General features: G+C 40.5%; 1 protein-coding gene across 1 annotated transcript in view; it reads left to right on the top strand.

The window, feature by feature from the left end:
- Positions 1–8550, top strand: part of PECAM1 (platelet and endothelial cell adhesion molecule 1) — a 32027-nt gene extending 23477 nt beyond the window's left edge. The window contains exons 15-16 of the mRNA XM_035342216.1: positions 2274–2296; positions 7000–8550. Of these exons, the coding sequence (XP_035198107.1) occupies positions 2274–2296; positions 7000–7029 (53 nt within the window). The 3' untranslated portion in view covers positions 7030–8550. The remainder of the gene's footprint in view (positions 1–2273; positions 2297–6999) is intronic.
- The last annotated feature ends 6577 nt before the right edge of the window (positions 8551–15127 follow it).

Here is a 15127-nt window from a genome sequence, read left to right as displayed (position 1 = left end):
CTGAGATCATGCAAATAATCTCTCCCTTCTCCAAAATAAAAACTATGTGTATCTTTAGGTTCTAAGACATGTTCTAGACCAAAGCCTCAATCTGAGACATTGATTCCAAAGCCAAATGATGACTCTAGCTTCAGCCAAAAGTTAGGAAAACCCCGATGGTTTCACTAAGACACAAATGTGCAGGGAACTTCTAACCTTGGTTGAACTTGAAATGCAAAGCACAATTGCATGCAAGCCCCTGTGCAAGATCTGTTCCCGTAACTGCCTGCCAAGATTCCCTGTTAGAAGCTACTGCTCCAATGAAAGTCTTGGCAAAATATAGTATGTGCCTGTAGTTCAGCTTCTGCTGCTGGTATTCTAGCATCTTAGTTTTCACCAGTGTTGGAGATGGGCTTGAGATGGATTGTAAATTGCAACTGCTTAGGCCTATGTTCTCTTCTCCATAGCATCTAGCAATAAGAAAGGTCAGAGTAGATGAGGATGACACTGTCTTAAATTACTGCCATTACTGCATTTCTCTGTAAAAATGTGTTCTTTGAATTTTAAGCCCTGTCAACTAAAAGCAGCAGCAAGAATTTAAATCCAGCAGAAATCCATAAAAACACCTATACTTGGAAATCTTTTAGAAGTTGGCATCACTGGCCCTTCAGCTCATTTATCTCTGTTTCTCTTCACAAAATATCCAACTCCTTATTTGCCCTGCTAAGGAAACTTCACCAGATTTTCTGTGTATCACTAGAATCCAGCTTCTCTCTATTTCCCTGTTTTTGTTACTAGGGGAAAGTCAGGTATCATTTGAAAAAATCTCAGTTCTCTTTCATCACAGTAAAGTCAGTTTGGTTCAAGTAAAATTAATTTCATATTTTTAATAGAATTAAAAAAATAAGGTTGTGAAAAAATTGATGTAGCAAAGAATCAGCATAAGCACCACATCATTGTGCTGTTTCCTGGTAACATTTTTTTTTTAAGTAAAGAAAACCTAAACATTGAGGATGCATGCTGGTTTACCTGACTGGTACTTTTTAGAAATCATATGGCCTTCTAGTAGCACTTTCAAAGGACACATAGTGTGACATCTTCCTGGTAGAGATATGGTTTTTAGCTAGAAAACCACACTACGTTGAATCTGGGTGACAGATTACAAGAAGGCGGGATATCTGTCATTGTGACCTAGTAGCTTTGGAGTAGTAAACATCCCGTTGTTTGAAGTTTGGAATTTATACAAAATTTCTCATTTCCTCCTTCCTGTAAACACAATGCATTGTCACAGAGGGCTAAACTGCAGCTCATTAATACTTCACTTCATAAACCTTACATATAGTTTTGTCCACTTAAGGTCAAGCTTTGATGTAGCAGTAGGTCAGTAGCATTTTTGTTTGCTTCTTGCTGCTTGCAGAACACAAAAAACTTTGTGTGTGTTTCCTACATAACATAATTTGCTTTCTTTTCAAACTGGCTAAACACGTAAGCATCATTTTCCTACTGACATTAAGTTTATGCACTGATACAATGTGCTGTGGTTGCCTGAGTTTTTAAGCCTTTAGTTAGCCTAAACACTGTGGGTAGAATTATCTTGAAGAAAACTCATAGTGTACAGTGAAAGCAACATTCAGGTACTCTGTGTTTCTCTGCATTCCAGAAATTGCACCTCGATTGCATACTGTGTTCATGGTGTTGCTTTCAGTGAAGATGAATCACAAGTGTGTAATAAAAATGCTGATGGTAGAAACAGTATGAGCTTACCTGCACATAAATGTACATGGTTGCAAACACAAAGCATTGTTATCTGCAAAGTTAAATTCACCTTTATTCAGTTTCCTTGTTCCTTGTGCTGGCTGCTAAGGGAGTTTCTGAAAGACCTTTCTTAAGGTCTGTTTACAGTAGTAGTGTTTTTTCGTGATATCCTTTTAATATTTATTTCAGAGCAATTCTCAAACTTTAAATGTGTTCTACCTATAGGAGGATTGATGTTGTTACTTGCTATTTTAAAAATACTTAAAAGCATAAAGAGATTACTCCACATTTATAGGAGAGAAAAAAAAAAAAAAAAAAAAAAAAAAAAAATTAACTGAGAGCCCAGTCCAAACCCTCTGCTTTGAACATTAGATCTCTTGACACAACTTCACTGAATGTGAACCTTAGTTGAAGGTAACAGTTTTACATCGTTGCAAGATGAACAAAAAATTTACATTAAACATAACAGGCTGTTTGCTGAAACTGATCACTCCTCATTGTGCTACTTAATTATTTACACATTGTATTTTATGTTGCAGATTCTATGGAAAACAGGCATTCTGTAAGTATGCATTTTTATGTAAACAATTAAAGATAGGAAAGTTGGGGTGAGATTATTGTGTATCTAATGAGATAGAGTTCTACCTTTTAGTGCTGCTACATTTAAGTTGTTGTTGTTGTTCAGAACCTCTACAAGAAATCTACTGGGCAATGCCCTCATAAATATTCTTACTGGTCAGGCTTTCAGTACTACGTTTATAGAATGGTCAGTTTAAAAGACTGTGGAACTGACTGGTGTTTGGTAGTGCTGGTCACAGGAGGTAAATGACGAATACTAATTTTCCAGGAGTTTGTGTGAAACACCTGCATAACTTTGGATATGTGCCATAAATATTCATGCTGACAGAATGGCACAAGGTTGGGGATGGCTGCTGCTTGCTTCAGGGTTCTGATGGAACTGAGGCACTCAAGAGGCACTCAAGATTCAGATATAGAAGCCTGCTAAGCTGGTTAAAATATCACTAGTGACAGAGACGTTTTTCTAGTTCCATTTGTAATATCTGTAGTGGTTTTGGTGCTAGTGAATCCCCTCAGGGTGTGCCTGTTCACATGCACACACATACATTCTGTGATTGGGATATCTGGAAAAGTGAGGTTCTTCATAAAATGTGAGAAGAAGAGTTAAACTAAGGAGGAATGTCTGATCCCCTGCACTTGGGGAAGAAGTCACTTCTAGTCACTGTGCGTTTCCTTCTAGGTTCATTTTCATGCACTGACACAACAAATGGGATGACTCTATGGGCTGGTGGTGAAAACTGAGACACTGTATGAAATTCTGTAGGCAAGCAACTTGTTACTTCAGAGTACATAGATATGTCACAGCTATGTTTTTCTGAGAAGTGAGAACAGTACCATATGTGGAGGAGCTCAGCTAAGCTACTAGGGGTTTTACAGTGATTCTGCAGGCTGAGGTACAATATGCTGAACAGCTTTATAGGGCTAAGAAATCAGCGGAAAAATATAAATTAAAAAAAAAAAAAAAAGACAATGACTTGAATGAGCTGTTCTTCTGCTTTCAAGAAATCTGATTCAGGAACATACATTTCAGGAATACTTTTATGAATGTTAGATAAGCTGTCAATCCAACCTCTAACCAGGGGTTACAAGGTCTTGTGGTGGTGGTGGTGGGATTTTTTGCCGTCCACTTTGTGACTGGAACTTTACTTAAAAAGAAAAAACAGAAAGACTCATAAATAAGAATCACAATAGCAGCATCTACGTCAGCTTATGGCATCCATTTGAATTTTGAAAGTCTCCATCAGCACTCACATCCCCCTGGGATAAAAAAGCAGTCCATTGTATTATTTACAGACACTGGCAGAGCACTGAAGGTCACAGATTGTGTTACAATAAACAGACATATTAACAGGCCAATGGGGTTTATAATATCATTGTCTCTGTAAATTTAAAGGTTTGTTTTTATTCTTTGCTCTCAATTTTCTAAAAATAAATTGAGCTAAACCCTCCTCTGTGTTATACCAGGCATTCCTTGGAAAGACACACAGAAGAAAGTTTGTCCCTGTCCAACACAAAAGGAAAAATGGTCAGGAGTAACTGCGACAGATATCTGGTGTCTGTTCTGGGAGGAGTTTGTTCCCACCCCCACCATTTATCAAGAGCATTGGAAGAAAGGCTAAAATTTTATGAACATCTTTTGTTTTCTGTTTCTGTGGCCAAAAATGAGTCAAAAATCTCTCCATAATAGTATAATGAGGCTGCTTCAGTGAAAATGTGCTGACTACCCCACATAAATTACTTTTCTATTAATTAATTAATTGGGCTATTAAAACTTGTTAAACCATACAATCTATGAAGTAATGCTAGATTCTAAGGGGGAAAAGTGTCAGCTGATGGCAGTTTTCTTGTGTTGTCTGTACAAATCCCTGGTAACAGTAGGAGAGTAATAAATTTAGATTCTCTGTAAAACTAACCTCATTTTCAGAAACAGCACAAAGAAAAGTCAGCTTACAACACTTGCACATCTTACCTGAATTTTCCTAAATAGTCTTACTCAGTTCTTATCTGCAACACTGTCACATCTTTACATATTGTTCATGTACCTAATGTAGTAACTATTCCTTTAATAGTTCTTTAATATTATTTTGTTGCAACAGTTCATCTCTGTAGCTCATTTTCACTCAGTGCATAACTCTGAGGTTTGGTCCAAGTGAGGAGTTGTTGGTCCTCCTCAAGAAAAGGAAAATGCTCCTCATAAAGTGATCAAGTGGCTTAAACTTCCTCCCCAGCTGTTCTGCTTCTTTACAGCCAGCTGAAGTATTTGGCTCGGAGGTGCAACTGCTTTTGGTCTGCTACTCCCCTAATTTGTGAGTGGAAGGAGGCCTTCAGGTGCTAGCCTGGTCAGCAGACATCTTAATGGCATGAAATGCCAGATGGATTCCTTACCTATAGTGACGTATCAAAAAACTTGTAGAATTTGCCTCTGTCTAAGCAGTAACAGGTATTCCAGAAGGGTTTATGGGACAAAAGGCACAACAACAGAGACAGACATGTTTTGCTAAGAGCTATGTTTTCAGTGACAGGAGGACATGCAACATTTTTGCTTCGGTAATTATGGTGGAGTCTCAACATCAGATCCCACTGTCCCTTTCACTTGCTAAGTTCATACAACAATGTGGGTTCTGCTCCTCAGATAAATTCTGTTAACTTACTGTTCTGAAGTCACAGCCAAAACAGAGTACTACACGGTGGAAAAGAAAGATGAAGAAAATCATTTTAATAATAAGTGCTAGCCTTGCTCCAATCCCTTTGCCCCTCTATAGTTTCTGTCAGAGTAAATATAGTCCAGGATGGAAATTTAGGAACTTTGCTTCATCTTCACTGAGAGACCGTTATAAAATTGAGCTCAGGGTTCAGACAGTGAATGTTGTTTACTAACAGTAAGTGTTATGTTACACAGAATCATTAAAAGTGTTTGCATTAGGTCAAGAAAAGTGGTACATTAGAAAAACAATCAGATAAATTCTGAATGATTTGAGTTGTCTGAAGTTTTAATTGCACTACAGGTCCTGACCAATTTGCCATCCAGGGTAACATGAACCTGAATGTCTTGGACTTTTGGGACGGTTAGAAATGAACCCCCAGTTTTGGGGTGGGCGTTCTTCCCTCTTTCTCCTCTGTTTCAAGAATTTGTATCTTAAACGCCATCCATAGGAAGTATTTGCAAAAGAAATGAATTACTTAGAGAGGAACTGGGAGGAGGTTTCCTTCCTGAAATCAGAGCTGGCAATCTTTCTGAGTTATTTAATGGTCCCAGTTTCTGAAAACATATTGAAGGAAATATCTTAACAATGAGATAGCCACTTCGCCAAATACTAATTGGTATTGTGTCAAATTTACCTCAGCAGTACATTCTGACTTCATATCTCCTCCTCCCGTATTGCCTCTGTGTGTTTGTTTGTTTGTTTGACTCTGTCCAAGGAGTATATGAGGACTGGCAGCCTCAGTTGGAACACAGTGTACTGTTAGCCGCCTATTTGTACGGCCTCAGAATGTACCCTCTGTGATAGAAACACGTAAAATTTAAATCTATTTGCAGAAATTTGTTTGTTTTTGGCTACTTTCTCATCTTAAGCAATCCCAAATGCATTTTGTAAATTTTCTGTAGTAAAGAAATTGCTTCATGTTGCTGGCACAACATTGCACAGCCTAGCACTTGTTGCTAGCGCAACGCCCTCTGAAGGGGGATCTGGCACGTGTTTAATGTGGACAGTAACATGGCACAATAGCTCCAGACAGGAAATGAGGATGAAGGATGTGTCAATTTAAAACTGGGGGGCATTTCAGGCAGTCAGGATATGAAAAACAAGGTGATACTCTGAAATAAACACTGAATTATAAACCAGGAATTCCTGCCTCTGACTCATGGGGCAAATCCTTTGGGGGTAAGTCCACTAAAGGAATTAGGCGCCTCAGTGCTGACAGACTAAACTATTAGGTTAGAGGCCATCACGTACTCTTAGCAGATATTTGTGGGAGGAAGACTTGCTATGGCAACTGATGTCAGGAAAGACCTGACAGTTGTGAATCCTCGGTGGACAGAATTATTTCTGTCATGTAACATAAAGTCTATAAAGTTTGGGTTCTCTCCTTGACCTTTCCCTCTGGTTAGTGTAGAGGACTCCTCCAACTGCACACTGCCTCTTGTGGTTCTCAGTGCCAGGTTTCGATCTCCGCAGTGTGTACTGTGCAGATAGCCTACTGGAAGGAGTAGAAATGTGGTGTCTAAAAGTTGGATGGTGGATTTCTCTCTGTTAATCTACTCAGATGCTTCTTGGGAAAGTTTTTTGTTCTTGTGTAACTGAAGATCGGGCCCTAATTGTGGTAACTGGGCATCTACTTGTAAATAAAGGAACTGACTTTCAGATCCATTCAGTGCCAGCAAGTTCCATAAGAATCTAACTTTTATCAGTAAACACGCAGTTACAGATGTTGCTGCTTTACAGTATTGCACTCCAGTCTTCGATTGTTAACCCAAATCCCCAATTGTCTTATCTCCTCTTTTATCTGATGAAGATAATGCTAATATTTCCCCAGGGAACTGTGCATATTTATTAGTTCATTGTACAGTGGTCTAAGGAAGATATTATTTTAAGTTTTTGTATTGATCAAAAAGGACAGGAGAGGGCAGGGGGCTATTTATTAATTATACATTTTTTTTTATTTTCTTGGTCTTTTTGCCAACAGAGAATACAAGGGCATCCTGATGCTACCTAGAATACTCATCTCAAATATCATCTGGGAGAAGAAAACAAGCCGAGATGGAAGATGTTGCAACTGTTTCAAAAGCTCTGCAGCACTTACTTACGAGTTTGCCAGGCTCTTCTTTTCAAAGTTTATTTCCTCAGGGGGAACAATAGAGATATTCCTAAAGCATTTAATGGAAAAAAAAAATGCAAAAAAAAAAAAAAAAATCTCATAGGAAAATGGCTCTGGAAATCACTGACCTAGGTTCCCATCTTTAATTTCCCCTGCTAATGCAATTTTGTCTTTCTAGCCTCCCAGTTCATCATGCTCTGAGGAAATAAAAGGGGAAACTACGGCTGAGAAAGTACATTTCTGCAGTGCAGTAACTACTGTGATGCTAATAGAATGTAGAAATATCTAAGCTTGCTTTAAACTAGCTAACTTGGTAATCAGTAACACTCTACTGTGGCAGAACAGAGCTCAGCACAGCCTGCCCAGCCATGTATGTACTTGGAGGTGATCTTGCATCTTGCGCTGAACTCCCTGTGCTGCAGCAGCTGGACTGCTACCAGTCTTGGAGCCAGCTAATTTATAGCTCACTTGGATGCTACGCTGCCATAAGGGCCTAACAGAAGAGTGAGCTCTGGGCTCTCTAAAAACTTGAATAACTGTTCAGAGATTCCGTACTTTACCAAGTGCTTCTCTCAGTAGAGACACAAATATTCTTTATTCTTTGCTAAACTGCTTTATCCCTCTAAAAGTTCTGAAGTTGTTGGTTAGTTTGCTGTGATGGTTCTTCAAGGAATGATTGCTAATCACACTTATTTTGGATGATGCAAAATAAACATCTTGAGTGGGCGGATACTACACCGAGGTCGGTGAGTTTGTATCTGAAAAAAAGTTATGTATAATGCTTATTCCTTGGATTTTAGGAGAGATCTGAAGGTATACTCGTGCCTAGCTTGTCTAGTATGGAACTCCATACCTATTCCTCTTCTTTATAGTATGATAAATGATTATCATGGATCCAGCTCTGGACCTGGATCTAATCACTGAAGCCCATGTTTTTTTTTTCAGTTGCATTAGTTTAACAGAAAAACAGAAAGTACTGTCCTTTAACATCCTTTAACAAGCTGGTCTCTGACACTACAATTGCTCTCCTTTTCTTACTGCAGATTAAATTACTACAAGATCTGGGCCACAGGTAAGAAGGTTCTCATTTTAATTAGAAAATAGTGAAAGAGAGGACATGGATTTATATATACATACATAATTACTGCTTTAAGCATTGCATCAAAGGCGCAGAACCAGCAAGAAATACAAAAATGTTTTATATCTTCATTCCAAACTTTAAAATTTTCAAGCTCCAATTACTGGCTAGTATTTCTAATTTATTGTTCCCTATGCAAATGTTTTTTGTATCATAAGCCTTTCACAAATGACTGACTTCTGTTGAAAAATGTTCATTCTAGCATCCCAGAAGTGTCCATACAAATGTGTTACTATAGGGAATGTGAAAAGGTGTTTTAATAAAGAAAACTCTGAACTGAACTTTGCACTGGATCCTGCATGTTCATATTAGCGACTACTTGCAAGTGAATATCTGTGAAGCTTGTTCTTAGTGATGAATCAAAGATACACTTCACAAATTATGTATGGAAGATGTCATCTCTGCAACAAGTGATTTCAGGCGCCTAGATCTGTTGTCATGGTCCAGTTTAGCAGCAGGTAAATACATTAATTAAGTTTAAGAGTGAGCACAAGAGTGCTCACATTTACATGTCTCTTGCTAAATTGCAAAACTAAAAGTTCCTCCACAAACCTTCCCACATCCCGTCACGGCTCAAAAAAGCACTGGTTTCTGACAAGTTTCACAATGCCATCTGTGCAGGGTGGAGTAGCCATCAGACAATTCATTGGTCTATTTCAGATCATCCCTTGGCTAATCCTAACTTAATCTTAAAGTGTTTTGGATTTAGCTATGATAAAGGTTGTTTATTTGCTCTCCTGAAACATACCTCATACATTGATTTCTTAGAGTGCTGTGTACTGCTTTGAGCACTTCTGTTTTGTCTTACAGATATATCAAAAATATTTTAAAATATGGGACATTAGATCAACAGACATCTCCAGCGAAGATGAGGTCAATGGGCCCAGGAAGTAAACAACTACAGAAGGAGTCCAAATGTCCTGTTACGAGCATGTCTTCTGGATGCCAAACAAGCCTCATTGTCTCATTGGAAACATTCGGGAAATAAATCTTGAATCTGTTACTGAAGCAGATTAAAACCCAGATTAGAGGTCAAACAATATGTTATTGAAAAACAACCGAAAAAAACACTTCAGATTTCTACCTTGTCACCAAGCTGAACTCAGCAAATATAAGATGAGGTGTGTTGCTAGATATTTATGTTTTGAGAAGACAAATCCTGAAATCAGTTTGGGGTGGGGACAGGCTTGGATTTATATGGTAGTGTGTAGGTGTGGTGAGTTGAAGGTGGCAGGCTTTTGCTTTCCTGTTTGCACTGTTGGTCCCGTTGGCTCTCCTGTGCGCACACAGCAATGTGCAGGCACCGGTCAATTAGATTGAGGCTGTGTTTGTGTGGTGGCATTTATGCTGTTTTGCACCTGAAAGAGCCAATCCATATGCGCAATGACGTGCTTCATGTGAGACTGCAAGAAAAAGCACCTTGCAGAACAGGGCCTGCATGTGTCATTCACGTTAATAGTAACTGGAGGCTACTTGCCTGAGAGGAGAGAGAGACCTTTTCCCTTGGACTCTCTTTCTTAAGAGTTTTTTACGATTCATGAAGAGCTAGGAAAGAGCAAGAGCAACTGCTTTTCACTTTAAAAATTGCAGTACCGTTTATGTGTTAATTCCTAAACTAGCAAAGAAATGATGGTGTTACCTTTCTAAATCGCTACTTTTAGCAGTATCGATCGAGGACCAAGGAAGAATGATAATTTTGAGATAAAGGTATCTGAAAGTCTCAACATTTGTTTTAAATCTAAAAGTCTGAGCTTACGCTTTTTAGATAAACTTGCATGAATTTTCCCCAGCATATCATTTTTTATGCTAGGGAATGCTTTCAGTAAGAATTCAAGCTAGCTGTTAAAAACCCCTTTGACAGGAGAACTAGGGAAAATTCTCGGGCCCTTCATGGCATGCCCTTTCTGAGCAGTTCTTCTGGCAGGGCCACATTCTGCTTGACCTAAGCATGTTCAGAACAAGACCTGCCCATCCTACTACCTCATTTGATTAACTTTATAATAGTTTTACACTCGCAAAGCAGAGGCTTTGGGACAGAAATGCCTTAAGCCTCTTCCTCCTTGCCACCGTTAATTTTTTCCTTTCCAGCAAACCAGCAGCTACTTATTTTCTTGTCTAATGTAAGTGCGTTTGTGCGTGACCTTTGGCGGAAAAAGCAACGATGATGTGCCGTCTGCTTCGTGCTAGAAACCACCGGGGGAGGGCACGAAATGCTCTGCCAAGCCTCCTTTCAGTGCCACGGGTGCCCGGGCCAGGACCTTGCAGCCCGATGCGGTGCTGCCCCCCGGTGGCAGAGGAGCCGCAGGGCGGCAGGCGGGGGCCACGTCCCCGCTGCCTGCAGGGGTGCTCCTGGGCTCCTGTTGGAGCTGCTTTTACACCTGGGTGCACAGAGCTGAGCCGCGGGACTTTACTTCCTGCAGTGGTGTGAGCTCTTCGTCTGATCTCGGCCACTCTTAGGACAGTTTTCAAAAGCCTACCAACCACCACTTCCTTCTCTCTTACACGGGTCAGTTGTTTGTAAAATGCAGGGCACTCATTCTGTGTGGAGTAAATATCCTGTTCATTGGTGGGTGATTAAACCCCAAAGTTTATTTACTTTTCAGGGGAAGTTACGTGCTTGTTCTAACTGCTTCTTTGTGAGCTTGGTTCAGTTCAAGTTCTTAATGTTGCAATTCAGCCATAAGCTCTCCTGCATCATAAGCCCCCAGCTTTTGGGCACAGGGTCAGTAATGCTGTCAGACTGGCTACAGCCGTTGTGAGGGAAAGGGCACGTACAAGGAAAGGAAAAAGAGTTTGAGAAAAACAGTTGAAAAAAAATCACACCAAGTAAACTAGAAATCAAAGTGATGGATAGCAAACTATCAGGACAAATTTAAAATGCTAGCACATTTTGTTGTTTAGAATTTCAAGCCCTTTCAGAATAGACCAGTGAAAGCAGAATAAACACCACTTTTACAGTTATTTGGGAAGTAATAAGCAAGTTATTGTGTCTAAAGAATCACAAAGAACAGAGCTTATTGTCTTCATCTTTTGAAATTCTCCAACGTAAATCACAGGTGCTCCTTTTAAAAGTAAAAAAGCATAGAGAGCCTAGCAATCATGAGAACTTGGCTTGCATGGGAAACTTCAATTAACTGTGAGCATTTATATTTATACAGGTAATTTGTTTTTTCACCAGCCATAGACATGTTGAGTGGGAAGGCTGAGAGAATTCTCACCACTGCAGGAAATAATCACTGTAGTTAAGTTTTAAATTTAATAGCAAAAGAAATCACAGTTTCCTCAGGGAGGGAGTCAGCTGAGAAGTCTGATGATAGACAAAGAGAATAACAGCACAAAACTGAAAGACTTAGCACAAACAAGCAAAGGTCCTTTGCCCCTGCAAAGGCACCCCAAAAGGAGAGAGAGGGGAGGGAGTGGGGCTGGGGGAGAGAACTGAAGAGGTGGTGGAAGTTTTGGGAGACAGCCCATCGGTGCCGTCACCTTGCTGGCTCTATACTTCACGGCGTTGGTGATGCCTGGGGAACATGATGAGGCTGAATCAGTACTGCAGAGGTTGGCTTGTTCTAAGCATTCCTGTTTTTTTTTTTTTTTTTTTTTTAGAAGTTCTGTGGCTCCTAGGAGTAGTAGAAAATACACCTGTTAATAAAAGGCACTATTGCAGGTAGCTGCAGTATTGATCCTGGAAGGCGATAGGTTTGTTTCAGTTGGTGCTGTCAGTGTGTTAGTTCTGTATGGGGACATGCAGTCATCAGGCACTGGGGAACCTATCTGATACATGCTGCTGTAACAGACTATGATATTGCCACAGGGAGTTTGTGTCTTCAGAAGAAAAATCATATTATGCTCTTATTTATCTGGCACAATCCAAGACATGTTCAGTGCTTGCAGAGGGACTGTGACTGCTGAAATAGCCTGTTTCCACAAAGCACTTATCAACACTTGCATGGGGAGAGCTTGGCTTTAAATCCTCTGCTCTGGCTTTGTTTTTATTCATTTTTTTTTTTTAAAACTACACACTGAGCCAAGTCTCCACTGCAGCTGACACAGTTTCACTCTGAAAATCAATGAGACAGTGCTACGAGGCCAGATATGTCTGAACTGTGAACTTCATATTGCTCAGAGCTGCTGAACTGACAGCCCTGACTGACTTCTGTCTTCATGGAACTAATCCGTGACAAATGTCTGAACTCCCCTGTGGCTGTCACCACCCACCAGGCTGCTCCCTCGTGGGAGCTTCTGAGCCACTTCAGTGCCCAGCTAGCAGTAAGCTGCAGCAATGTGTCCTCCCCTAAGTGGAATGACCACTTCCCGGCCCCAGCCTTTCCCTAGGGGACTCTCTGCTCCAAGGCAGTGACAATGAGAGCTGCTGGCCTGTCCTCAGGAGGAGGGGGGACAGAGAGGTTGCCATCAACGGGGAAAAGATGAGGGCTTTGTCTTAAGTGGGCTCAGTTATGGTTTTACTGGAAGGGGTGAACTCAGCATCCCTGTTTGATAATAGACTGTAAGAGCCTAATGGAAGAAAAAATTGTCAAGTCTATTAAAATGTGTTCGGAGTGTAAGCCAATTTATGAAAATTACAGCTACACAGGTTATTAAATTAGCATGAGACTGTCAATAGAAAATATAGATTGCTTTTGAATAATTTTAAATTATTTAAAGCACAGTAATAATGAAAATCTCACAAAATCTCCATAATGCAAAGCATAGTTTTAATTTTGTTGCTGTTTGAGTTGTCTTTTATATTTTCATTTCAACTTCATGATCATTAAAGGAGCAGGAGCTTTAAAGAGCAAGAGCTACAAAAGATGCTAAGAGGAAAAAGCTTAGAGGGGGCTGGAGATGAGCTGTGATTCTGCAGTTATCCATGGCACAGCTGACATCAGGTAATACCAAGTGTGTTTATATGTAGTCCTTGTGTGCAAAATGATAGATTAAATCTTCTAGCCACTGACTGTGTCCAGTTGGGTGTTCAGGATGGCCTGTATTGCCCCAGTTACTTTGGCCATTAATGACGATACTTCTCACAAGCAAGGTGGACCTGCCATGCCTGATATTCCCGTAACTCTCACCACACGTGGCCACTGCCACTTCTTTTGTGGCCTCTTCCTCTTATGGGCCGGTAGCAATTGGCACTGCCCTGGACTCCTGGAAATGCCTCTGCATGTAAACAAAGAGAACAACAGTGAACTGCCTCCCTGGCTGCAATTTCCAAACAAATTCAATGAACAGAGCTCAGCCCTGACTCAGGGTATTCCTCAGGGCTGGAGCTCTTTGGAAGAAGAAATCTAAATGTATTTACAGCATGGCCAGGCACACTTGAGCAACTGGTTCTGCCTGTGGGTGCTGAGCCTCTGACAACCTCTAGCCAATCTGCCCCCTTGGCTGGAAGTTTGAGGCCTTCAGGGAGCACAGAGGGGAAATATGCAGACTTTGAGAGATTCACATTCCTCCCAGGGACCTTGGGGACTGGTTGATCTCTATGGAAGGATGGTATGTTCAGCATGACTGAAGTATGAGCTGGCTCGTTCCTGAAACCTCCGAACATTGTGTACGCTGCTTAAATCCAGTTTAGTCATCGCTGGAGGGAGGCAAGGCTGCCCTTCTAGAAAAAAACCCTGACACACACCTGTGCTTTGTCAAACAAGAAACGCTGAAAGGTTTTTCTTTACCTATATTATTTTCCTTTTCCTTTCTTTTTTCTCTTTTCTCACTGAAGCTGATCTTTTCCCATTGACTAAATTCTTTATGACTGTTCTAGGAAGAATCACAGTCCTATAGCTCTATCTGTATATGGAATGAGACTGTGGCAAGCGGACCTGATTAATGTCCCCTAAAAGGAGAAAATGATAATTGATGCTTTTTAATTACAAGTTTCCTTGCATTATGGTCTAGTTTCTCAGCTCATAATCATTAGCAGTATAATAGAGACTTAAGTAAATAGCTGCCTTTTCCTCTTTTGTACTAGATATAGGTCAGATTTTCATGTGTAGTGGTTATTATCTCTGACACTAATTAGTGCGCTGACTTGCTGACAAAGGTCACATCTGTGTTTTCTTCATTGCATACAAACATGAATAAGGCTGTGTGCTCCCACCGAGTGATTTCCTAATTGCTGTGTTTCTGGACTCCTTTTCAGCAGTGCAAAGTCACAAAGTTTGACTTTACACCTACTTTGTACTTATGTCAGTGAAAGACAAAGTTGAGGGCAGAGGAGTGTCAGGAGCTATTATGTCCACGGCACATGTCTGCACTTCATAAATCAAAGCAACCATGCTTCATGCACCATTGACTTTTCAGGCTCTGTGCAGTTGCAATCAAAGGGATGAAGTAGTTGCCTTTCCATGAGGAAGTGGGTGGAGCTTTCATTCCCCCGTCTTTGACCAAAGCACTTAGATGGTTTTAGGCCCAGCAGATTGTTTCTAATAGCAGGCAAAATTGATCATTCGGGTACTTTGATGCAGCCCTTTTATTTACAAAGAAAGTACAAAATTCTGTTTCATTGAACAGAGGAGGAATCGGACAATAGGAGACAATTTATCTGCATGATTTTCAATCCCTTCAGCCAGCACTTACACCAGAAGCATTCCGCCAGCATTTTTTTTTTTTTTAATTTTCTTTTCCTCAAGGTCATTCTAGTAGAGTTTATCTGTTTCTGCCTGGATTTGGGAGAAGACTGCTGTCAGACCACAGGAACATAGTTGCACCGAGCAGTGCCCTCCTCCCCATATCTTCAAAGCCCAACATTTCAGTCAGGAGAAACCCTGAATGCTTTGGCTTCTCTACAGGGTCTGCCCTTCTGCCTTCTTTCTTAGGGGTGGCTGTTCCCATGGCTGCTTCTGTAAGAGAGCTTGTTTG

This window comes from Oxyura jamaicensis, chromosome 18 (genome assembly GCF_011077185.1).
Source record: "Oxyura jamaicensis isolate SHBP4307 breed ruddy duck chromosome 18, BPBGC_Ojam_1.0, whole genome shotgun sequence".
Lineage (NCBI taxonomy): Eukaryota > Metazoa > Chordata > Aves > Anseriformes > Anatidae > Oxyura > Oxyura jamaicensis.
The sequence above is the reverse complement of the archived record's forward strand: the minus strand, read 5'-3'. Positions and strand labels throughout refer to the sequence as shown.